The sequence below is a fragment of the Ascaphus truei genome, chromosome 6, assembly GCF_040206685.1.
Source record: "Ascaphus truei isolate aAscTru1 chromosome 6, aAscTru1.hap1, whole genome shotgun sequence".
NCBI classification, from domain to species: domain Eukaryota; kingdom Metazoa; phylum Chordata; class Amphibia; order Anura; family Ascaphidae; genus Ascaphus; species Ascaphus truei.
This window is the reverse complement of record NC_134488.1, coordinates 98,900,079-98,926,976: the sequence shown is the minus strand read 5'-3', so window position 1 is coordinate 98,926,976 and position 26,898 is coordinate 98,900,079. Positions and strand designations below refer to the sequence as shown.

Genomic DNA, 26,898 nt, shown 5'->3' with positions numbered 1-26,898 from the left:
TAGCCTTGCAGGGCCAATCACACAGCCTGAAACCAGACAAGGCTCTAAAAATCTCATGTGGCGGTGTGGAGACGCCAGGTCTTTTGCTGGTCACATAACCGGTAATGCGTGAAACAGCCAAACAGAGCAAGGCCGCCACACTTTTTTTTTTTTTTTTTTTACACGATTTATGTTGGAAATACATGATCAGTGAATTGAACCAGACTATTTTAAGGCCAATGCATTTGCCTTCACTACGAACCTCTAAAAGGAGGACCTAATTCTGAGTTCCATAAGCCTCTCTAGTAATAACTAATCAATACTGACTGTAAGACTCCAACGGTTTTTGGGCGTCATAAGACCAAAGTGATCTAATTCCAGTGACATGTTTAAGGGGTCTCATCTGGGTAATTGATACCTTTTGTACCCAAATCTGACACCTATAAGTATTTTTCATTTTTTTTTTAAGTCAGACATTTCCTCTGGTTGTTCCCTTTTGTGGGATGTCACCATGTTTAACAAAAGCTTGTACAGCCGCAGACCCACCTCCTCCCCACAACTTTATTGGCTCTCTGATAAGGACAGGGTGGCATAAGGGGAAAGAAAACACTTGGTTGACAAACCCTTCAAATTCAGAGACCCCCAAGAAATTCAACTGGCTGACTGTGTGGGATTGCACCTTTAAAACATTGAGCAGCCTGCTCACTCACGTCAGCAGTAATATCAGATATGAATTGTGAAAAGTGTGTCCTTGGTAAAGTGGAACAAATCCTACTGTATGTATAGCAAACAAATAGCTGTGCCATGCAGTCTAGTTTGACTTAAAATGTTAGCGGCTTCGGCTCTATAGCTTGCATGGTAGCAATTCATGTGAAATCCAGGCGAAGCTCTGAAAATGGAAGCCAGGTCTATTTTTATTTCCATCCTCTTCTGCTTGATGCAGTAACTCCCACGCCAACAACACTGAGATCTAGGAGATGGGGCTCTGGTTCGGAATATACTGTATAGCGCTTTCACATTAAGAAGTCAGCAGCAAACAGACATCCATCCACCACCTCTACATCTCTATTAACCTCTTCAGCGCCGAAGAAAATCACAATGCACTACATGCAAAATTTTGTATTTGTCAAAATTCATGTAACTAGTCATATTAGATCTATTGGCATGCTGAACTGGAACTGATGGGGTTAAAACGTGTCTTTTTCAGAGTCCGTGCAGACATAAAATATCCAGAATATCAAATAATTCCTTTAGTGCTAGAAATGTATCGCAAAGAAACGCAGAGAAGCCTCAAGGTCTAAAGCAGGGGTGGCTAACTGCAGTCCTCAAGAGCCACTAGCAGGTCAGCTTTTCAGAATATCCCTGCTTCAGCACAGGTGGCTGAATCATTATGACTGAGCCACCTGTGCTCATGCAGGGATATCCTGAAAACCTGACCTGTTGGTGGCCCTTGAGGATTGGAGCCCCCCCCTCCCCCCCCCCTGCTCTAAAGGGCTAAACACAGGTCTGTTTATGTGAGGGAGCTCACGGGAACGGATTTCTGGCACCTTGTTATGGGACAAGCAACAGGCTTCATGTAGTGAAAACTAATTTATTAGGAATGCTGCTTGCATGATAATTGTGAGGAGATTAATGCGTTTTCTGTCACCAATCCGCCATAAAAGCTGGGTCATTACTGTAGTCACTACTGTTTAAACAAATATTTAAACGCCCAGCACTCTAACAAAGAGATAGGACACCGGAGTCCGTGCCAGCATTTCTGTAAAAAAGAATCTTACTATATTACAAAAAAAATTATCCGCCCCTTAGTGAGATACAGTTCTTCGGTGGCATCATAATGCACATAGCCTGGTGGCAGATATGGAAAGTCAGATAGCTATAACGTTTAGACAGAAAGAAGACGAAAGAAAGTCAGTTGACATGTGAGGAGAGGCGGAAAGAATTGATGACATCATAAGGTATTGAATTAGAGATTCGGTGGCGAGACGGGAGTGGGGGAAGATTGAGAAAGTGGGAGAGAAATGGTGGGGGGAAAAAAACAAAAAGGCAAATACGTAATTTTGCGGAAAGCGGAGTTGGCGGATAAAGCGTGCATGGGATGAGACCTAGAGTTTTAAAAAAGGGAAAAAAAGCTTGCAGCTCACAAATCACCGTTGCTCTTTGAAAAACAGTGGGGGAAATAATGTACAGTATTACAAAGGAGAAAAGACAATAATATTGGTCCTGGAATAGGCGCTCATGTTCTGTGCAGCTAAGATTCCAATGTCCCTGATGATTACCAAGGCTGCAGCATGTGGATGAACAGCTGGGCTGCTGTCACATTACTGGGAGACATGGGAATGCACGTGTGTAGGCGGATACCATTGGAGACTGCACGGGCAGAAACACACACACGCACGCTATGCATGAACAGCACACATGAACATCCAATATACTATCTCAACTAAATCCACCCACACCCATATAAACAGGACGTTCCCTGCTCAGATATATACACAAATCCTCATGTTCATCACTGTGCCTCTATCCTCATAAACACACCAACTGCATTTACACAACGTAATACTGAATTCTAGAAGCTTTTATTGCAGTTACCAATAATGAGATTTGTTCAGTGTTACCCCATATCAGTGGAAAGCTATGCTGTACATTTTATTGAATTAAGAGGTCATGGTTCTGAATCTAAATTTGACAACTGTAGGTTAATGCAGGGGAGCGCAAACTGGGGGGCGTTCGAGATTTTCCGGGGAGAGGGGGCGGCACAAGGCCTCTGTAACCAACTCACTTACCTTGGCTTCCCATGGCAAGGTGATGTCACATGACCCCCGAGGCCTCTGGGCAAGCACGCCAGGCGCCCTCTGCACACTGAGTGCCCTTTGCACATGCGCGCCGAGTGCCCTCTGTGCATGCACACCAGGCGTGACGGAGGCCTCTGCGCACGAGCGCTCTCTGCACATGCGCGCCGAGGGCCCTCTGCGCATGCACACCAGGCGTGCCGGAGCCCTCTGCGCACCGAGCACCCTCTGCACATGCGCACCGAGTGCCCTCTGCGGAATCCAGCGCTGCCTTTCTCCTCTCTAGTGACTGATGCTGTTGCAAGTAGTGACATCACTTCCGTCACCGTGAAGTCCATTTACTGCCAGGGAAATGTCTCGTGTGGTACAGTAGGTGCGCGCAAAGAGTTTTCACTTCAAAAAGGGTCATGTGACCCCCGCGGCATCATTTGATGCTGCGTTGCCCGAAGCCGGCTGAATCACAGTGAGTTTGCAGAGGCCTCACGCGGTCCCCCTGGCCTTTAATTTAAATGCCGTTACAATCGCCGCGTCCCCACCCAAAAAAATCGTATGTTTATACACTTGAAAAAAAGTAACCTAAAGTATAAGGTTTAGAAAGCTCTGTATGCTATCTATTAGAAAGAAGGACTCTAATTTTGGTCCACTAAAAAAGGGATCACAACCTGCAACGAATACTCATGAATCTGAGAGAATTCACTAGGGAGAGTGCCTTATTACTTTCAAATTTGGCGAATACATGAAAAAAAAGCTACATCTTTGTGCCAGAAGCTTCAAATGGATCGAAAATAAGCATTAGCAAAGTAATATGCTGCAGGCCCCTCTGGTAACAAAGTGGTTAAAAGAAACAAATGAGTGATTACAGACCAAGTCCTTTCATAAACCAGTCTCTTTACTGATAACCTTTGCTGATTTTTCACACCAGTGCTCTCATAGACTTCAATGTACAGAAGTGAGAATCTGGACTGGATTCAAGTGTTTTTGCATTGTGGAGCAGGGATAGGAGATGCACATATTCTAGCCCTCATTTCCAGGATAGATAGGCCCTACACACCGCAGTGCTGTCTCCTATAGAAGATCAAGACACTAAGGGACGGGATGAGTATTCCCCATGTAATCTGCAGACAGGTGATTATCTTGGCCATGCATGAGCCCATGTATGGTAATCCGGTCTATCGTTCGAGCCGTGGGAGGCGGCGGCGGCGGCTGCAGCATCAGCCTCACCCCTCCCCCGCCTCTTTTTGCTCGGCACATGTCAGCTCCTGCAGCTGCTCCCCGTGAGTGGATTTCCCTGGCTGGGCCACGCTCTTCTGGAAAGAGGGAGGGGTTTGTTTGCGGTGAGCCGTGCACATGGAGCAGGAGTGTGAGGCGGCCCCAGGGAAGGGAATACAAAGGAGGGTGGTAGAGAAGGAGGGGGGTGCGGTAGGGAGAGGACATGTACAAAGAGAACCAGCGGAGCAGGACTAATTGATGTGAAATCCTAAATTCCTAGGGGGGAAATGGGAGGGGGGAGGAATGGCTGTATGCGGGATCAGCTCTGCTGCCAGCCTTCTGCATAGTGCTGTTGCTAGCTTACGTGGGAAGAACTGTACCCACATAGGAATGCTAGTTGCATCTATTATTGTATGCCAAGGAAAATATTGAGAATTTTTCATTGTCATATTGTGAATATTGTCATTTTTACACTCCATGCTATGAGTGCTATGAGTGCTGATAGTGTGACCTTAATTGCAAGTTACATATAAAAATGTGTTTGGATTGTTTTTTTCTATTTTTTTTAACCCCTTATGATTTGTACAAATACTTTAGAACCAGAAATCATACAAAGAAATCGTACGGGCGCAGATTTTGATGCTGCATTAAAGATTTAAAAAGATGTGTATTGATGTCATTGTTACAAGACTACAAAATGTTCCATCTATTAACCGCTTAAGGACCAAAGAAAATTGAAGTGCCATTTTTTGCCCTGCATTGCAGGCCTTCCTGGCGCTTAAATGGTTTAACTATTTCTTTGCAGACTGCATGTCATCTGTTCATCCTACATCAGTGGTGCTCAGTTCAGTCCTCATGGCCCCTGAACAGGTCAGGTTTTAAGGATAGCCCAGCTTCAGCATAGGTGGCTCATTCAGTGTCTCAGTTGAAGACTGAGCCACCTGCGCTGAAGCTGGGATATCTTTAAAACCTGACCTGTTGAGGGATAATGAGGACTGGAGTTGAGCACCATCGTCCTACATGACCTATTAGTAAAAAAAAAAAAAAAAGTAGTAGTTCTCTGATTTCAGGTGAATTTAATCCTGTGGAACATGTAATTAATGGTATTTTAAAAAGGTTTAAGATGTATGAATTCTCTTAGATCAACCATGTTTCTAAAATATAATCTGTTCCTTAGCACACGCCGTTTGAGATTTGCACCGCTGAGAATTGTTTGACTTTTGTCTTTAACATCAGGCAGTCTGACGAGAAAGTAAAGAACACAGAACAATCCTCGGGGTTACAAAAAGAAACAGCTTAATATCCAGTGGTGACAGGGCAGTGGAGAGACAAGGACACAGCCTCTGTGAACTCTGCAGAGAATAAGAACACAGTTCCCTCAGGGGCTTTTCTGCGTTCCCAGCAAATCCTCTGTAGAATCTGCGACTTTGCTGCAAAAGCAATTCTTATACCGAGCATGTCTGTAAAAAAACACGAGATGGGACTGGGAACTTTAGGACTCCAAGTATAAAGGGCCACAGAATCAGAAAAAACAGACGTCCTTACAGTATACTATAATTGGGCTAAAAAAGTTACTTCACCACATGCATTATAGACATCTTGAAACGTCTTGCATGTAGCCGTTTTTGTTGTGGCTTTGACACAAATGATTTTATTTGCAGAGCAAATGTAAGAGTGAGCTAATAATGCCGATTATCAGCATGGTCCTTTCCTTCTTTAGCAAGAACACTGGCATTGCAACGGAGTGAAAGTACTACATATAAAATGCTGTTAGCTACTTTTCAAAAGTAGGCCTAAAAGCCAGGGAACAGTACTGCTTTTATTTTGGGAGATGAACAAACACTGAAAAAAATACTGAGATTATTGATGTTCCTATAAAGAGAATGAGAAACTCACAAAAGCAACTATGTTTGTGACTGAAAAACAAATTAACTTTATAGAAAGAATAACATGGCTTGTTAAAGTGGGAGTCCCTATCTCTGGCTTTTGGGGGATTTGGTGAACTTGACATTCTTTGACAATATTGCTAACCATAGGAATCACACATCTGTGAATAGCTATAGAGCAATATTCCATTTTTTTTTTTTACTGGATGACCTTTATTCAATGGGCTTACTCAGGAAGATGACATGGTCACTTCACTGGTCCACTTTTGTTCATGTTGAACAAGGTTGAGAGGGAGGGCTATGCGGGCCGCCAATTATCAGAAACTGTCCTGTTATCTTCCAAACAAGCCCTCCTTAAGGGAGCTAGGGTCACTTTAGTTATAGATCAGACCTTTAATTATATTAACAATATCTGTAGTTCCCAATGGTTAAACTCAAGTGTTTGTTTGACTTAGATCCCCAGGCTCATGAGTTCCCCAACCTAAAGACCTCATACAGTATGTCTGGACTTAACCTGTTCCAAAAACTTGGACCCAAATATAATGGTATGGAACGGAATTTCAGGGAGCGCAGACCGGGAAATATATACAATAAAATTAAGAAAAAACAGAACAACGCACAGTGGTGTAATGCTGATAATTGCTTGCAGCTTGTGTAATACACTTAAAAGTGTGCATTCACTGAACAAATATATGGAAATGAGTCTGGCTAGTTGTGTCCCAGGGGAAGAATCCTATAGTGGCTCACACTAGGGGCCAGACATCCAAGAGTTAAATCCCCCTCCTGTCTAACAAGGGTGACAGACCATAAGAAACAAAACCGGAAGGACACGATAGTATAGAATCTCACTATTTAATTTTGTGGAAACCGTGCAGGGACATGAGGCTACTCACATCGTAGCCCACTCCCAAGGCACTTGTACGGAATACATCAAAAGGATGGAATCTCCCTCCTGTCTCGCGTGGGTAACGGACCATATGAAATAGAATAAAACCAAAAAGACACGATAGTGTAATATGTCAGTAATGTATTGGTAAAACACAGCACAATAACAGGAGACTACGCACATAGTAGCCCTCTGCCAAATATAATGCACAGAAGTCCTTCTCAGACATTTAGAGGGAATCCAATTATCATAACAGAGGCATAACTTTGACAGGGTCGGCTCATCATACCATATGGATCGACCTGTGATTCATCGAGACGGGCCGTGCAAAGGAAATCTTACATCAAGGCCACATTCACCACGAACACATGGTGAACATTTCATCTTCCTTTCCCTTTCTACTCCAAGGTTGGTCACTAAAATGGAGATTGTCACTATGGCAGGAGATGACTTTAGACATGTGGGTCCTCAGAATGGTAAAACTGGGTTCGTCTCTTATCCAAAGGAGTGTTCCATTTCAATTTTCACAGTTTAATTTTTTTTTACAGCCCTTGTCTAGTCATCCCGCTCTCTGGCCATAGACTAGGGCAGTATGAGGTTTGGCAAAATCCTTTCCGGGTTTTCATATTCCGGTTCGGGATTTTGCTCTTGCTCGCCCTCTGTGGCTGGATCCTCAATTTTTGCTCCTGGCAACTTCATTTAAAAGGACAGCCCTGTTAGGAAGTAGTTACTGAGCAAAGTTCCAGTTTCTAACTGTGTTCATGCAGCGCGTTTATGCTTTTTGTCTCTCACGTTACCAGACAGGATAGATTGTCAGACCTTTGTCTCAAGCTGGGCAAGCCATCTTTCTCCAAGTACTTAAATCAGACGGATCATTCTGACCGGTGCTAAAACGTGTAAAGTTTGAATTGCTTAGTCAGGTACAAGAAATTCCGAATATAAGGTTAGCCATCCCCTCCACTTTAGTTTAGCCCCATTCTTTCTATGTAAAGATAGATCTGTAAGATGCCATTCACACAATTCCTATTTATCCCAATCACATGAGGCTCCTCAGATGCAGGTGCTTGGGTCAGTTCTATCAACCGAGTCATGATTTTCAGCCTATCCAATGCTCCTTACACCTTTACCAGGGTAAGGAAGAGAGTATTGGCTAGTCTCTGTCTCACATGATTTTGTTGTCCTATTTATCTGGGCGACTTGCTTCTAAGTCTACAGGATTTCCACCTTTCATATGCATCACACATTGCATTTGGTAATCTGTATGCTACATTCGATCCCATGTTCCTCCTTTACGTTTATAACTATTGGTTTATGGAACAGATTGGCATCATTTCACCAAGCTCCCGGGAAAATCTGACATCAAGGGACCATACATGAGGCTCGATCATGTGAGCAGACTGCTACCGCATTTTGCAGCTTTTCAGTCGGCCCACGATCCTTCTTCAGAAGGCTTGCATTCAACACTGTAAGGGTTTCGGTCCTGGCTTTGGCTGGAACGCACCCTTACAAGGATATAGAGCTTCCAGGCAAAGCCCTCCCTGTACTTGGCAATTGGAATCACGTGGTTCTGGACTCACACTGTAGTCTGCTTCATGCTGCCTCCTAGGCAGCTCTGTGCCTTTTGGCTGCCCATGCTCTTTAGGGTCAGCCCCCCCCCCCCCCAGGAAGGGGCTGAGCATAATCCTTTCTTTCTGTGACTGTACTTGCCACCATCACCTCTGCTTGGCCCGTCTTGGCCTTCCTGTGCTGAAGCTTCGTGTGTCCTGGAGCCTCCTCTGTCCAGAGGCATTTCCTGTGCTGAAGCACCTGTGCTGAAGCTTCTTACTTTAAGACTTCATCCTCATTACGCTGCAGCATCTACGCTGATGTGTCTACTCCAAAGCCCTCCCTGTTCCTGAGGACCTCCTGTGCTGGAGCACCTGCACTGTAGGTGTCCTGTCCCAGAGACCTTCCCTTGCGCTGCAGCGTCTACGCTGAAGCTCTTCACCGAAGCCTTCCTGATGCCGACCCCAGCCTGTGACCTCGATACCATTAACCCTGCCTTCTCCAACCCCAACCTGGCTACCCACGACGACTGAATCCGCAATACGAACCCAGCTTTGCGGTCTAAGCTCGGTGCGTTCATATCCCCACCTCAGCCCCGCGGTCCGATCTTGGTTTGTGGCGAGCACAACCATTACAAACACTAGCTGTTGCTACTGTAGGTGGAAATCCTTCTCCCTCGAACAAAAGAAGTTTGCAGATCATAGATTCCTGCAAACTGTGATTTTTCATATGAACGTCTGATAAAGGACGGGGCATAAATGCATGTACTCGAACAGGGCCACAAACAGAATTTTTGGGGTCCAGGACAATTGAAAGGAGCAGGGCCTCTCTTAAACCTCCAGCACACGGGAGATATACTGGGTGGGGGGGGGGGGGGGGCGAAGATGTCGGTATGGGCCTGGGAAGAAAAGTATGGGGTGAGAGGAGGAAAGAGCTATGAGGGGGAGAAGAAGGTAATGGAGGGATAGTATGGGGTGGAGGAAAAGGAACTACAGGGGAAGAAGGTAATGGAGGGAGTAGGTATGGACCTGGGCAGGGGGAGAGTAGGTATGGGTCTTGGGCGGGAGAAGGTTAGGGCCTGGAGGAGGGAGAGTAGGTATGGACCTGGAAAGGGGGAGGGGGGGAAGCCCGGCGGAGGGCACGGGACCACGTTGGCCGACTTGCAGCCCTGCTGCCTAGGAACTGAAGGGAAAAGCTAGAAGTTGCGGATATTAGGTTCAACTTCCTGTCCAGGCCTCCCACTGCTGCTGGGCCTGGGGTACTTGTCCCGGCTGTCCCCCCTTATTAACAGCCATGAACCAGAATAATTAACACTTGCACATATACTGCGGCTTACCCTTACACCAGATAAATGTGGATTGAACCAAGTACAAGCATACCCCGCATTAACGTATGCAATGGGACTAGAGCATGTATGTAAAGTGAAGCACTACCTTTTTTCCAGTTATCGATTCATCTACTGTACTGCAATCGTCATATAAGTGCATAACTGATGTAAATAACGCATTTGTAACAGGCTCTATAGTCTCCCTGCTTGCACACAGCTTCGGAACAGGTATTGCTGTTCAGGACGTGCTGACAAGCGCATGCGCGAGCTGCCGTTTGCCTATTGGGCAATTTGTGTCCTTACTAACGAGTGTACTTAAAGTGAGTGTCCTTAAACCGGGGTATACCTGTATCTCAGTTCCTTTAGTAGCAGAAAGGATTGAGATACTCCTCTTAATCTATAATTAGATTATTGTTTTGGAATATAGAACTGAATGAGGGTAACTTAATGTAGGTGGTCAGGTTCGAGATGACGTGACAAGTACTGTACATAACGCATTTGGGTAACTTTAAAACAAACAATAATATGTATAGATTTACACCTTATAGGTCAACAAAGACCACTCATTAAAATATACAAACTGATTGGATGCAGTAATTCTAACAACCTATTGATTCAATACAAGATTAACCCCTTTGCGGACAAAGGGGGGACGAGGTCATCAACACATTGTAGAGAAATGCACGTTAGTTCCCTCTGGCAATAATACCACTCACTAGTGCCCCCATAGACCATTACATACCAATTGCACTGGAATGGAACAGCCAGTAAAGCAGAAGTAGCATAACTTTTTTAATGGCCTGGATGTGTCTGTTCATCTCCGACTATGTAACAACGCAATCAATGCCCTTTTCTTAACCTATGTTCTCTCCCTCTCTTCTTCCACTTGTTCTGTACTGCTGGCTAGCTGCATATATAAATGTTGCCAAGTTCCAACCCCGGGGGAAAGTGCAGATTGACTTCAATTACATTTAATCCCTTGTACAAACTGTATTCCAACTGGCTGATTTAACCTGTTGGTGCCTAGGTAATGATAAAGAGTGCATGAGTGATTATAGGCTCAACACAAGCTTTTCATGCGTTTCAAACTTTTGTACATGTTCAACTGATCAGCACAAAAAACTCCAACCTACATTCTAATCAAATATGTCTCGGACCTTATAAAATTGCAATTACAATACCCACATAGAAAGCAGTACTGTAAAAAAGAACCGAAAATGCATTGAAGCTAAAAAAAAAAAAAAAAAATCAGTCTAGATGTATAAACAGATAATTTACACACTGAATATTCCCATGCCACCTTAGTGAAGCACTCACGAGTTGGGATACAAAGGTCACTGTGGTCACTGTGTGTATACCTGTGAGGTCAAGGGCATATTTTCAGGTTTTAGAATGTAATCTGTCACCCTATCTGCAGGAAATACAAGGGGGTGCTCTTCCCCAGAGATACTTGGTAGAACCCCACAGTGCTAGCCATTGTTGGAGACAGCACTGGGAAAACATATTGATAGATTGGACCCAGTAATAATAATTACACTATTCTATATTAGGATTCACTCAAAGCCAAATGCATGACAATATCACAACTTTATGAAGTGTAACCCCTCCTTGCCCGGCTCCTAAAGAGTGTTACTATGAGGTAGTGTAGGTATGGTGCCACAGACTCTTTACCTTCTTAGGGTGCTGGCATTAGGCTGGCTGGTAGGGTAAGCCCTCAGGGTGGTAATAAAGGGTGCCAGGAACTTTTATACAAACAGGGCAGGCTTTATTGACAAGACAGACTTTTACTCTTAGGCCAAGTTCAGGGTGGCTGCTACGGACGCTTGCGTCCGTGCGCACCTCCCCTGCATGCTCCTGCAGCCCGGCGATCTGTGCCCAGGCTGCAGGAGTTGGGTCGCGGCGTGGCGAACGTGTCACGAAGCTGGTTCGCTGTACCAGCTTACGTGGCGCGACTGCCGCCCCAAATATCATTTCGGGTTGTAGCGGCAAAATGTAGCAGCGTCAACGCTGCACTTTACCACCGGTGGAATTTTCAGTTTGAACACTCCCACCGAACAACCCGAACTTGCGACGGACGTGCACGTCACGTAGCAGCCACCCTGAACTCTGCCTTACATTCTCTTCACTGAAATCCATACATCTCCACAGGGAGGCACACACATGCCTTACATCACTCTGGTCTTGTACGTAGTCAAAGGGGAATATCCATTTCTATAACCTCTGACATCCTGGAGTCCTCTGCAGGCACTTTCTGCCTGGGGTTGTAATGCCATCGGTGTTCCCATCTACCTCTCATTAATACAAGACCCCAGCTATTCTCTTTAGTGACCTGGTGTGTTTACTTCTTCCAAAGTTGGCCTTAGAGAACCTTGCTAGTGACAGTTATGGGGAACTCTGGTTTAGGGATCCCACTCTGTGAACCTCTCACGCACATTCCTCCAGTGTATTGCTATGGATTTCCCATCAGATCTTCACGGGGCCCAATCTACTTAGGAGCACTTTCCCCATCTATCAAAACAATATAAGGGCTCATAACTAAACAGAGTTACACACTTATTAGACATAAGACAACATACATACATACATACATACATACATACATACATACATACATACATACATAGATATTGAGACCCCCTCCTGTTTCTTTGGGAGTCCTCCTGATGTTGTTTAGGCACTCCTTGGGTCCTTCTGGGGTCTGAGGCCCAACCCCCATACCTCCATCTTTATGCCACCTGGTGACCTCACATGTCATCATAGTGAGGTCACAATAGTTACCTGGGAGTGGTTGGGCTCATCATATACTCCACCCCTGTTACTGGGCAAAATCATGGGTGGGCTCCTTCTTGAATAGGGGCGGGGCTTACGTGGCAGTTGGTTGAATTGCAGCAATACCTTAAAGGTCACTGCCTTGCCACAACTCACCAGACATTAACCCCTGGCATACCTTTAGTAACCCAGAGGGGGGTTACAGAAGTGTCTGGGTTTAAATCCTCTACTCTAGTTGTTTTTAACACGTGTTCTGTATGGTGTTTCACAGTAGGTTACCAGGGGTAAATTTGGTAATGCGAGATAATTTACTCATCAACACATCCCATGTATAAACATATGTAATATATAGAGATGTTTAATAAATATAGCTATTTATAGTTTAAATAAAATAAGATGACATTTGTAGGTGAAACGAGAGATTGTACTATGCAGATTCTTGTCCATATTCACTGTGTGCCACGAGATCACGTGGAACAGACAGCCTGGGAGAATGAGAGAAGAGGGAAAAGCCCAAAGAATGTTCCCTGACCTCGCAGGGGATTACATGCTGCTGGGCCACTTCAGCCTTGTTACACTGAACCCTTTTCATCTGACAATCCCCGACTGTAGTAAACAGATTGTGTCTCAAGTAATTCAAGACAGGAACATGTGGCATAATTACAGATAAACTGAATGGTATTGTACAGATGAGGTCTACATTAGATAAGGCGTGTACTGACATCTGAGCTATAATGACAAAGTAGTTTGTGCTGAATCCACAATGCATTACTTCCCGATGCACAGTAACCGGACTGAAGATCATCAAATGTATTAAATGTGTCTTTTGCAGAAAAAAAAAACATTTCTTCGCAACCTACTCTGCTCACGTGCAGAGTGTATCCTCTGCCCTCAAAATGCGCAAAAGGTTTACATTTGCACAACTGCAGTTTAAACCAGCATGTGGAATTGCTGATATTAGTACCTTGGTAGATCAAACCAAGCGAAATTCTGAATGAAAGTTCAGTTTAACACCAACAGCCAGTTTTGGGATTTTTAATTTATACACTCAAGTGTCGCCACATGAACACTAAAAGTCAAATAATAGTTTATTTTATAGCACTGACTATGTACAGGCATACCCCGCATATAACGTGTATGTAAAGCGAAAATGTACTTAAAATTGAAGCACTACCTTTTCCCCACTTATCGATGCATGTACTGTACGGCAATCGTCATATACGTGCATAACTGATGTAAATAACACATTTGTAACAGGCTCTATAGTCTCCCTGCTTGTGCACAGCTTCGGTACAGGTAGGGGAGCCGGTATTTCTGTTCAGGACGTGCTGACAGGCGCATGCGCGAGCTGTCGTTTGCCTATTGGGAGATATGTCCTTACTCGCGAGTGTACTTAAAGTGAGTGTCCTTAAACCGGGGTATACCTGTACACAGTGCTGTACCTAGAATTTTACAGGCACTACGAGTCCCATCCCCATGTAGCTTACAACTTTATTTTGGTGACTGGGGCACAAGGAGAAAAGGCCTGTATTCACCAAGCAGTGCTATTCCATAGGACACCTAGTGTCGGAAGACACCTTTGGTGACTGAGTGCCAGAATGGCTGTACTTATGAACTATCACCGCTTATGATTATAGGTTATAGTGACATGTCTAAGGTCACACAGAGAGCTGACACTGCAACGCTCTCATACATGCGCCTCCATCTTGTGTGTAAAACTGATTCTGCACAAAAAACTGCCACATTTCTCTCCTATCTACACTGTATACACCGTGGGGGAGATGTATAAAGGTAGCTTTAACGTAAAAGCAGCCTTTTCATCATTGGACTTTTTGCGTCAATATATAAAGACACCGAATACTTGCACCAGTTTGCCATTTGGAGATGATCAATAGGAGTTACCACATGCGCATATTATAACGGGACATATAAACTTGTGCGCCTATTCTTTATTTTCCCCTTTCTGCACCAACAAATCCACCAAATATGGGGCGACGTAAACTTCTTTAATTAAAAAATTAGCATCAGATGTAAATTTAGCAAACAAGCTTTATACATGTGTAATCCCCTATGGGTTACTAAAGGCATACCAGGGGTTAATGTCTGGTGAGTTCTTGCTAAAGGATGACCTTTTAAATATTGTTGCAACTCAGTCAACTGCCATGTAAGCCCGCCCCTATTCTAGAAGGAGCTCACCTCTGCTCTGCCCAGTAACAAGGGTGGAGTAATGTGATAAGGAGCCCAGCCACGCCTCTGTAACATACAAGAAAAAGCCTGTCCTGTTTGTATAAAAGTTCCTGGTGCCCTTTATTACCACCCTGAGAACTTACACTACCAGCCAGCCGACTGCCAGCACCCTGAGATGGTAAAAGAGCCTGTGGCACCATACCTACACTACCTCACTGTAACACTCCTTAGGAGCCGGGCAAGGAGGGGTTGCACATGTGACGCAACAGAGCGCAAAAATAAAAAATAAACACGGAATGAGTGCACAACAGCACACTTTATTTGAGTTGATATATCTCCCCCATTGTGTCATCTTCATTCTTCTACGTACACCCAGAGTACCTCATATGCACAGATCAAATAATGTTGCTCCTCTGAGAAAGGATATCAGATTACAACACTCCCACAGTGTACTCTAGTCCAGGGGTACGCAAACTTCTTGAGCTGCGCCCCCCTGCCCGGGAGCGGCAGCATTCGTGCCCCCCCCTCAAATTACTCAGCGTCAAATGATGTCACATGACCCCGCCGCGGCATTTGATGCGCGTTGCCATGGCGATGAGTCGCTGAAGACCCGGCTGGCAGCAGGTAAGTAAGTTACAGAGGCCTCACGCCTCCCCCGGCATTTAATTTAATTTGCCATTGGGAAGAGGGTGGGGCCTCTGTAACCGCCCGTGCCCCCCATGAAATTCTCGCGCCCCCCCCCCCCCCAGTTTGCGCACAGCTAGTCTACTTAGATATAGTCAGCTATGCTGATGGCATCCCTGGCCAAAACTGGGAACCACAAATCTCTTTCACTTACCATATTTGAACTTGTGAACTATATATTATAGATGATAAAATATGTGCTAGGTATATAATACAATGTTATTCTAGCATTCCAACATCTCTCTCCTATTCTGCTTCAAAAACACATTTATGGTGTTTCGTTCCTGCCAACTCCACATCACCTCTACAAAATACATTTTTGACTATTGACAAGGAAGCAAGAGGCATGGACTGAACCTCTGTTTGGTTGGCAAGTAGATGCACGCAGGCAGCCAGACAGGGGCATATTAAACCTCTCTTCTACATTCACTCACTGCGAGAACACAAGGCAGACACACACACACGCGGCAGTAAGCCTCCTGCCATCTGTTCCACCCTGCCGTTTTCCGTATAAATGCAGACCATAACTCAGAGTTGCATCATGAGAATGAACGCTGGGGCGGCACGTGGACTGGGCACTACTGCTGGCTGCAGCCGGCTGTTTAGTTCATCTCACGTTTTAGACACGGGCTCAGGGAGGAGACAAGGGCGGAGAGAGGAGGTTTCCCCCATAATTAAATAATAAACGTACATATTAATGAAAATAAACAGAGCGAGAGATTGAGAATGTATGCATGCAGCCAACTCCCCTGCCTGCGAGGAATACATGTTTCAGAGGCAAAACATTTGCCTTTTTTTCTCATTGTATGTTATTAAAGTCTATTCAAAAGCCGTACCACAGCAGCATAAGCTATTAACCACTGACTTCCAGGGAGGTGTGAAGAGAAGTGCAAACTTCCCTAGCACAAAAGTAATACAATATTAGCAACATAGAATATATTTGCACTTTGTTATTTTAAATCTACCAAGCAAGAAAATTTATATATATATATATATTTATATATATATATATATATAATTGTATTTATTTATTATTTTCTTGCTTGGTGTATATATGTATATATATATGTATATATATTTTGTATGATCTAATTGGATTTTCCTGTTTTGTGCTCACACGCAACATGAACATGCAAATGAGCATACAGTTATATTTCCATTTGCTATTTGCAAGGGTTGGAGGGTTTTTGTCACTTTTTTTACTCACCATAACTTAACTATGAAGTATGGTAAACCCCATCCTCATTGCTTCAGCTTTGCATAGCCAGTAACCAACCTCACACTGATGAGACCCATTAAGGTCAAAACAGCTGTCTGTGGGTGGGTTTACTGGCTATGCATCTTAACCCTGGCTGTGCTTAAAGCTGTGACCATGCAGCAAGCTTAAGCCTATAGGGAACCATGTTTAAAATGGTTTTGAAGCATAAAGTGGCACTGTATGCTCATTTGCATGTCATTTCCCAGAATCCCTTGCTGCAGTGGAAGTGCTGTGTGCTGGGTGATAATGGTGAAAGGCGGGGTTGCAGACCTGCTTAAGACATGCAAATGAGCATACAGTTATATTTCCATTTGATATATATATATATATATATATATATATATATATATATATATATATACACATATACACACACACATACATACATACGCACGCACGCGGAAAAAAATAGAATACAATATATACTTAAGGAAAAACCTACCCCTAATCTAAAATAACAAATCCAAAGGCCAAGTCTAATTAATAAGGGCAGGGGGTGCTTCGCTTAAGACAAGAGATGAATATGGAAAAAAATTAAAACAATTAAAATCACAAGGATTTTGAAAATAAATCTTCAAAATGTGAGCACAAAACAGGAAAATCCAATTAGATCATACAAAATCCTTTATTAAATATGAGAAAATGAGAAATGGAGAAAAAGTTTAAAACACAAGTAAAAACAATCACAATCCAGAGACGAGACATATGAAAAAACATGGTAAAAATCGCTATGCAAGAACCTGTAATTGAATGTTAGTCAAGCTCAAGTATAGGTGGAAACAAAGTTTCCAACCATTTCCAGAATCAGTACCCAGGTACAAAATGTATCTAAACCATGCAAAGGGAGACGATAAATAGCAATATGGAACCAAACACAACATCTATCCATATAACAAGGTTCAAAATACATGACACGCTTGTGAATGGCTCAAAGCACTGAAACTGGGTATGGAAATACAGCTCAGCCAGAGCATATATCAAGGTATGCACGTCAATAAAGATAGCATGACACAAAAATATGATCTCACAGGTCAAAGAAAGTGTAGCTAGTTCATACGGAAAAGTTCAGAGGGAACCAAGAACTTTGAACAGCATATCCTAATCTCTCCACATATATCAGCTGTGTAGAGCCTTCCATGATGCCAAGACAGGAAATCTCACCACCGGAAGGGACTCCCGATGTACGGTTCGCACCAGCACACACCCTTGACATACGCCACACACAGAGGACACACACAAACTGAGCTGGTCCAGTGGCGAGCTAACCCATTGATATGTTCTTTTGAACTAGAAGTTTGCAAGTGCATTTATTTGCCTTTATTATTGAGGTTGGTAAAGATATGCTTCACTATGTCTTGCACTTCTGTGCTTTGATACTTGTATAGTTGGAATAAAGGCACAGAAGCAATCGTTGACATAGCTAGTGTGAAACGTATGTCGGGCGTCACTACTAATGGCGAGGCTTCCCTTTCTGACATCATGGACGGCTCTACACAGCTGATATCTGTGGAGAGGTTATGATATGCTGCTCAAAGTTCTTAGATCCCTTTGAACATATACGTACTGTATTAGTTACTGTACTAGATACACTTTCTTTGATGTGCTAGATCATCTTTTTGAATGTTCGGAACTCTATATTGATGCTATCTTTATTGACGTGCATATCTCTCCTTGATCCACCCTCTGGCCGAGCAGTATTTCCATACCCAGTTTTAGTGCTTTATGAGCCATTCACAAGCTTTTCATGTATTTTTGACCTTGTTATTTTATTATATGTATTAAAATATCTTATGTTTCATCCTATATTACTCTGTAGCCTCTCACTCTGCATGGTTTAGATACATGGTGTACCCGGGTACCGATTCTGGTAATGTTTCCACCTATACTTAAGCTGGACTGACATTAATTATTGGTTCTTGCATTACACGTTTTCAACTTTTTCTTCATGATTTCTCTTTTTAAAAAATATATATCTAATAAATGATTTTTTGGGGATTTACCTGTTTTGTGCCCACATTTAGTTCTTTTCAAGTCTTGTGATTGGAGTTCTCATTGTTTTTGTTTTAAAATGATCAGATTATAATTAGGGATTCTGGTTTTCAGTGTTTATTTATTTCCCCTGGTGTTTTTTTTTTTATATTTTATTTTAATAAAAACCACTAGTTTATCAGTGTTAACAATGAAAACAAAAGAGAATGAAAATTCAGTGATTACAAATGGACTTAAAAAAAAAAGGTTTAAGTTTTTATACCCCACGTCTGTTCCCTTTGACTTCTACTTGTGGCTAGGCTGCTACAAGATTTGGAGCTCAATAGGACTGGAGTGGCCAACTGCAGTCCTCGTGGGCCACCAACCGGTCAGGTTTAAAGGATATTCCTGCTTCAGCACAGGTGGCTCAGTCATTGACTGAGCCACCTGTGCTGAAGCAGGGATATCCTTAAAAGTTGACGGTGGCCCTTGAGGACTGCAGTTGGCCACTCCAGCAATATGACTTCCTTCCTGGTATCTTAACCAGAAGTTCAAGATGATTGGTCAGTGGTGAGAAGGCATTAACAATATGGACAGTAGGGACTGGAAGCAAACGGTTTTATGAATTATGTGGATTAAACAAAATGGTGGATACAGATTGTTTTATGAAACAGGGTACACAATTTAAATACAGTATGATCTACCCAATGACGTGCTCAGACTTTGTAACAATAAGGCATGTATCCTTATATACAGTATAAGGAACACAAAATGACACAAAACCCATCTAACTCGGACAATAGAATAGTCATGAAAAGGGCTCTTGTTAATTTTTCTGAGCGGTTTAAGAGCTGATTTTCCTGCACACAAACACTGGCATTGCTGGCTGGCATAACATGGCAAACCGGTTACATGTTTGTGGTCGGGGCGGGCCTGTCACCCTTCAACATGTGCTTGCCAGGGGAACAGGAACTCCAAGCTGTTATAATAGGTTGAAAACAGTATGCTTTAAAAAAAAAAAAAAAGCCATCCCCCATAAAGTTTTTTTCTGTGCAAGTTAAATATTAAGACTTTAATGGCCGATGCTGGGATGCAGTAGGGGGTGCTGTACTGGCCTTTAAGAATTAAAAGCAGGTCTTGCACATTCATATTATCTGGTAGTGTTGAGACCTGTGACACTGGTGGCACACAGGCTTACAATGCTTTGGCCAAAGGGTTAAACTAAATGACCCTTTTTCAAGATAATATATATAAGTATTTTACTGTGTATTTTTGTCATATTGGATGTAGCATTGGGCTTCTCTGTCGCTTGTTGTATACAATTGCCACGCTCAATTGTTCTCCTTTTTAGACACTTATATACATATATATTGTGGGGGCTCAGGGGTTCCCAAAAAGAGCTTGCTGGGGGTTCTGTGTGTTGTTTAACTTACATTCAGATTAAAATTGATTCAGGACAGGAAAAACATACGTTTCTGAGTGTGCATTCTTTTGTTTAAATACAATCACATGACACTTCAGACCCGGATCTGAAACCCATAACACTGTGCAACTGGATGAAATTATTGGCAGCTTTCAGTTCTGTTCAATCAGTACTTTCACAATAATGGGACAATTGATTGTTGTGATACCTTTTAGTGGACTAACATGAGAGTTCTTCATAGAGAGCTGTCAAACCCTCACAGGTCTCTTCTTTAAGTTATTCCATAAGCTCCTCCTGAAGGAGACCTGCAAAAGTTTCAAAAGCTCTGCACACTAGAATTACAGCTATGAAGAACTTTCACGTGTGGGCCTTCAAAAGGTATCGCAACCAACAACGTGTCTACACTTCTCCAGGACCAATATGGCTACTAGACATTTGAACCACGATAATAAGAAGTAAAAACATTTTAAAAGCCATGTACAGTATAACAAGGATACATATCCAGCAGCTATAGGATTTTGAAATCTCATAAGCACGTTTAGAACATATCAGACAAATCGAGTAACATTAGATCAGATATGCTAAATGGTCCCGTGGCAGCCGGGAGCAGAGGGGGTGAGAGAAGAGGCACTGTTTATAAAGACCGCAAAACCTCAACTCGGTTAAGTTTAACCTCAGATACATAGGAGTAGAATAGCATTCGAAAGGCACCAGGTTTTCCCACTAGAACAGGGGCTCAACTCCAGTCCTCCAGACCCCCCAACAGGTCAGGCTTTCAGGATATGCCAGCTGCAGCACAGTTGGCACAAGCAAAGGCTCAGTCTTTGATTGCGCCACCTGTGGTGAAGCAGAGACTGATTGAGCCACCAGTGCTGAAGCTGGGATATCCTGAAAACCTGACCAGTGTGTGCGTCACTGTGTGTGTGTGCGCATCACTGTCTACGTGTGTGTGTGCGTGTCACTGTGTGTGCGTGTCACTGTCTGTGCGTGTGGCACTGTGTGTGTGTCACTGTCTGTGTGTGTGTCCGTGTGTCACAGTGTGTGTATGTGCGTGCGTCACTGTGTGTGTGTGTGTGCGTGCGTCACTGTGTGTGCGCGTGTCACTGTGTGTGTGCGCGTGCGTCACTGTGTGTGTGTGTGCGCGCGTCACTGTCTGTGTGCGCGCGTCACTGTGTATGTGTGTGCGTCACTGTGTGTGTGTGAGCGCGCGTCACTGTGTGTGTGTGCGCGTGCGTCACTGTCTGTGTGTGTGCGCGCGTCACTGTCTGTGTGTGCGCGCGCGCGTCACTGTGTGTGGGTGTGCGCGCGTCACTGTCTGTGTGTGTGTGCGCGCGTCACTGTCTGTGTGTGTGCGTGCACGTCACTGTGTGTACGCGTCACTGTCTGTGTGTATTTGTGCGCGTCACTGTCTGCGTCACTGTCTGCATCTGCGTCACTGTCTGCGTCACTGTGTGTGCGCGTATATTGGGGAGGGAGGTTATTGAGGATGAGGGTGGGCAGGGGAGAGAAATACATGGGAGTGGGAGAGGTGGGGGTGTAAGAGAGAAAGGGGGCATAGAAAAGGGTGAGTGTAAGAAGAGGGTGAGAGTGAAGAGGTATGTGAGAAGGGGGGAGTGCGAGAGAAAAAAGCAGGGGGGGGGGGGGGTTCTCGCAAGGCCGCCGACACGTGGGTGGGGCCCCAGTGGAAACGTTAGTCCTGGGCCTCGGGAAAGCGGTCGCGGCCCTGCCTAAAGTACATGGAGGGCACAAACGCCTTCACCACTATTACACAATACAGCTTTTTCCTTGTATAGAGAAAGCTTAGCTCGTTCAAATAGGGCAGTCATTTCTATCCCTAGTACTGTTACTCAATCCTCTCCAAACCAAGAAAGACACACAAAGTAAATATCTTAAACCAAACACCGGACTTAAATTAATCAGGTACATAAATAAGGCAAGCTCAAGACGAAAGAGGTAGGATGGTAATCTCAGTGTAACCATTTCACCCTTGAATATCTTGTGGCTCTCTCAGCAAAAGCTTAAAAATGGTTGTGATCATGTTATTTCATGTATTTTGTCTAATAATTAACCTACAATACAATGTGCTGCAGATCTTCCCAACCTGCAATAGTGATTTCATTCATGTGAGTTACAGAGACAATTAGTAACGTTGTCATATGGTAGTTTATAAAAGCTTGAAATACAGACATTGACAGTCTGGTGGTTTATTTCACATTATTCCCTCAGGTACAAAAATACAGTATTATATATCATGCATAACATTGCAGAAATGCTTAAGTATAGTTTAACCCACTAATTTAGATTGTGTGATAACGCTATAACTTTGTCAATCGTAAATGGCTGATTATTTTCAAAGAATGACCCTGTGTAACTTTCACAGGAAATTGGTAAGAGATGGTGGGTCTTCTAGCCAACGCTGCTTATCTCTTTGAGCAAAGGGGCATTACATGAGACTGCAGAGAAGACACAGCCGCCTCTGTGCCAGTTATGAAGACATGAATAACTAGAACAATATATGCGCCAAATTCAAAGTGGAAAACTGATTATATTACAAAACGCAATACCTGCTTTGTCGCTGGGGTGTTCAAAGTCACTACCCATCATTCCTTGCACTGGAGAGGAGCAAGAAGAGGTAGAAGAGGCGCAGGACGCTGGTCGGCTGAGGTCCACAACTGACTGGTTGGATGGAGGTGGTGTCAGATTAGCTGGTGAAAAGGGCTGGTGGTGATGTGGGCTTGGTGGGAGACCATTCTCCAGTAGGAACTCATCCAGGTCCACGTACTCTATCTCATTGTACGGCAAGGTGCGCTCCCAGAGGAGGGATCCTAGGAATGCACAGTGAGAGGAACGAGGCCCTGCCGTTTCATCGTCCAGTTTTCTTTCCTTATCTTTCATGATGCCTGCAAGAGAGAAGCACATAGAACAGTCAGAGAACATAATATACGGATAGATGCCATGCTAGAAAAGCTAGTAAAGTACTATTTTCACAAAGCAGAACTCACTTGATTAATATCATAAAACACACATTTAATCCAATATATACTATATACAGTGGCGGAAAAAAGTTTGTGAACCCTTTAGGATTTTCACATATTTCAAACCTAAAATGTTATTAGATCTTAATCTAAGTCCTAATAACAGATAAAGATAACCTGAACAAATGACAAAAACATGACACTTTTCAAGATTTATCCACAAGTGATTAAACATTCAATATCCATGTATGAAAAAGTATGTGAAGCTCAAGATTCAGAACCCCTTGAGCAGCAATAACTTCAACTAAGTGTTTCCTGTAACTGCTGGTCAGTCTCTCACATCGGTTTTGAGGAATTTTGTCTCATTCCTCCATACAGAACTGCTTCAACTCTGACATTTGAGGGCATTCTTGCATGGACAGCTCACTTTAGGTCCTGCCACAACATTTTGATGGAGTTTAGGTACAGAATTTGACTAGGCCATTCTAAAACGTGGAATTTCTTCTTCAGCCATTCTTTTGTAGATCTGCTTGAATGTTTAGGATCATTGTTTTACTTGCATGATCCACTTTCCCTTCAGCTCACAGACGGATGGCCTGACATTCTCCTCTAGAATCTTCTGACACAATGCATAATTCATGGTTGTGTCAATGATGGCAAGGTGTTCTGGTCCTGAGGCAGCAAAGCATCCCCAAACCATCACACTTTCACCACCATGCTTGACGGTTGGGATGAGTTTCTTCTGTTCGAATGCAGTTTTGGTTTTCGCCAAACATAACATTTCTCATTGAGGCCAAAAAGTTCTACCTTTGACTCATCTGTCCAGAGAACATTGTTCCAGAAGTCTTGTGGATCATCTATGTGGTCTTTGGTGAATCTTAGACGGCAGCAATATTCTTTTTAGAGGAGCAGTGGTTTCATCCTGGCTATCCTTCTATGAACACCATTCTTGTTCAGTCTTTTTCTGATAGTTGAGGCATAAACACTCACGTTAGCCAAAGCGAGAGTGGCCTGCAGATCCTTGGATGTTACTCTGAGGTTCTTTGTGACATCCTGGATGTTTTGTCGGGTTGTTATTGGAGAGATTTTGGTAGGATGACCGTTGCTGGGTAGTGTGAATGTGGTCTTGAACTTTCTCTATTTGTTTTCCAACTCTTTCTAGACTGATGAGCATCAATAACGGCTTTTCTGAGATCCACAGAGATTTATTTTGATGATGGCATGACGTGTTTCCACACACCTGTATGGTGACGACCAAACTCAGAAGTTTCTGATCTTTATATAGGGTGGGGCCTCCCAAACGTAACCCTGAAGATCTACCCAATTATTTAAACACCTGATTCTAACTATCCCCTTTAATTTAGCTGATAAAACCAGGGTTTCACTTTTGCACACTGACTCTTAATTACTCATTGTCGAATTCATACATCATTTCGTTTCAAAAGACATGGAATTGATTAATATAAACCCTATTGAATATTTAAAAAAAGACTGGTTTTGAGTCAAGTAGGTTATCGTGGAAAAGCTATGGAATTTACATCATTAACATTGCGGTTCAAACTTTTTCTCGCCACTATAGGTCTTATTTTTAAACATCCCATCAAAACACGTCAGCATTTTTTGGCATGTGAACAATCACATAATATTACATGGCACTTGCATACTGGAATTCCCTGCAGATTAGCTACCACACCTTATTACATAATGAAGCCTATGTCAATTTGAGCACTTCCAGTATTCATTCTAAATCAAGAAAAGTCAATGAGAAGTATTAAATGTTGTAACCCTTGGCCTGGGCATGAAAGAGACAATACCTTACAAGTCCTCTGCCTTTGCAGATATTTTGTAAACAGACTAAAATCCGAAACTGTACAATCGCCTAAGATTTCAAATAAACATTGGTGTTAAATATTTTTGTGCGTGAATTTTCCAAAAGAAGTAGGCTATTATTGTTCTGCATATTATGTCATATTTGTTTTTGGGCCGTTCAGATAGAGGCTTTTAGGCCTACTTTATCTAATGCCTTTCATAGTTATGCTTTTTAAGTTGAGGCCCAAAAGCCTATCTTACGATACATTCTGAAAGAAACATTTACAACTGCAGCGAAGAAGATATATGGCTGCCAGTTTTCACTAACTTGCAACTCTAATTGATTTTACAAATTAAAAAGGTGTGCAATGCTAAAAATGATGACTGTGTGCTCTAATGAGTTCAACTCATATTTCAAACACTCATAATTGGAATAAATACACGTCTGACTAAAACTTGGCAGGTTTAGAGTCACTGCACAGATCAAACTTGATCAATTTCCTCTCAGAATGTGAAAGCAAAGTTACACATTTTTGTAAATGAATTACAGAAATTGGGTGGATGGCTAAAATTAGCTGTGCAAATGGTAACAGAAGCTTGAGCACAGCAAAAAGGTTGGGCTGGAGGCATGTAAAAAAAAAAAAAATCACTTATTTATTGGGCATAATAGCCAAACTACATAAATACAAATAATAGTCCTCTGACGCTTTTCCCGCATGTACGGCGCTTAATAAATGAGGTCCTGTTCAAATTTCAATATTCATATTTATTGCGATATATTACAAAATCAATATTGGCTGTTCCGATATACACTGACCAATTTTTAAACAAATAGCTAAATCCTTTGTGATGCAAGAAAATAATTTTATGTGACACTATATACATACAATGTAAGGCCCGGGCCATAGAAGGGTGAGGCGATCCAGCCGCGCTGACGCTGAGGCTCACCTGCTGAAATCTGGGCGATTTCATGCTCATACAGGCGAGCCAGCGGGCGCGATCGGAGCCGGGGGAGGTGGTTGGAGGCGGGGCAGTGACGTCGCTGGGCCAATCGCCCGCAACGCACTGACGTCGACGTCACGGCGCCGTGACGTTGACACTGCTGTGCTGTGATTGGAGGTTTTCAGCCGACAGCGCGCTGAAAAACAGCTTGGCGTCAGCTGAAAACTCCAACTCGTCAGCACGCCTGCGGACGCTCGCGTGAGCCTCCTTCCAAGGCATCCTCATTGAGGATGCAGGGGCTCAGCGCTGAGCGTCCGCACGCCTCAGCACGGCCTGTCCTTCTATGGACTCGGCCTAAGTCCACAATCCGTAGAGAACCTTTGCTGAAGCCAATTGGAACAGTAGACTAGAGAAATACCCCTAAGAAGTTGTCAAGTTGGTCAGCCAGTTCAGTTTGATCACCATTACATTTATCCCATGATACTATACATTGATATAAAGCGCTACTCTTACGCTGACCTATTGCCAGTAGTTGTGGAGATAATATATTAAGAGGAGTACACCAAGATCACATCAAAAGCACAAGATGCCTGCAACCACTGTACCATAGAGTTGTAAGTCACTGTACCATAGAGTTGCACAGGGGTCACGGACCTTACCTTAATACAGCAAACGTTATACTTTATAATAAGCCATCAATGATGCAACAAAAGCAAGAGAAATGGCATCTCCAACAACGTGTAAGTTCAACAAAACACCTGGTCTTGGTGGAAAATGTACTGGAGGTGATAATTATCCTAAAACGGTACTGTCATTTTTCTTCTGTCTTTCCCTCTGATTTAGAATGTACCTTAGTCGCTTTCATGCCACTGTAAACAGTACAAAACTGAACATTCTGTTAGGCACATAACAATCCTCCACATGGCCTGTACTGTAACCACCCAATACTACACGTGCAGCACTAATTTATCATCAAGTCAGGTGTCAGACAGGCAGGATACAACTCTCAGCTCAAGCTTCCTAGCTCACCTGAAATGCACTCTGTCTACGCCCTGGCTTCTATGGTTCATCGGCATTGGTCCATGAGATTGTGCAACTGACTAGTTATTGCTCTGCGGTTAACTCCAAAAGTTGGGAAATGAGCAGATCCATCCAAATGAATAATAAGTAAATGCAGATTTCCTAAAACTGGTTCTATAGGTAGAATGCCACTACAGCAGCTGAGGAAAGCATCAGCAAATAAGGATTTCTCCCAA

The 26,898-nt window shown here is 43.3% G+C and overlaps 1 protein-coding gene across 1 annotated transcript in view; it reads right to left on the bottom strand.

The window, feature by feature from the left end:
• DBP (D-box binding PAR bZIP transcription factor) overlaps positions 1–26,898 on the bottom strand; it is a 40,623-nt gene that overhangs the window by 10,135 nt on the left and 3,590 nt on the right. Inside the window, exon 2 of the mRNA XM_075605318.1 lies at positions 22,481–22,816. Coding sequence (XP_075461433.1) covers positions 22,481–22,816 — 336 coding nt within the window. The remainder of the gene's footprint in view (positions 1–22,480; positions 22,817–26,898) is intronic.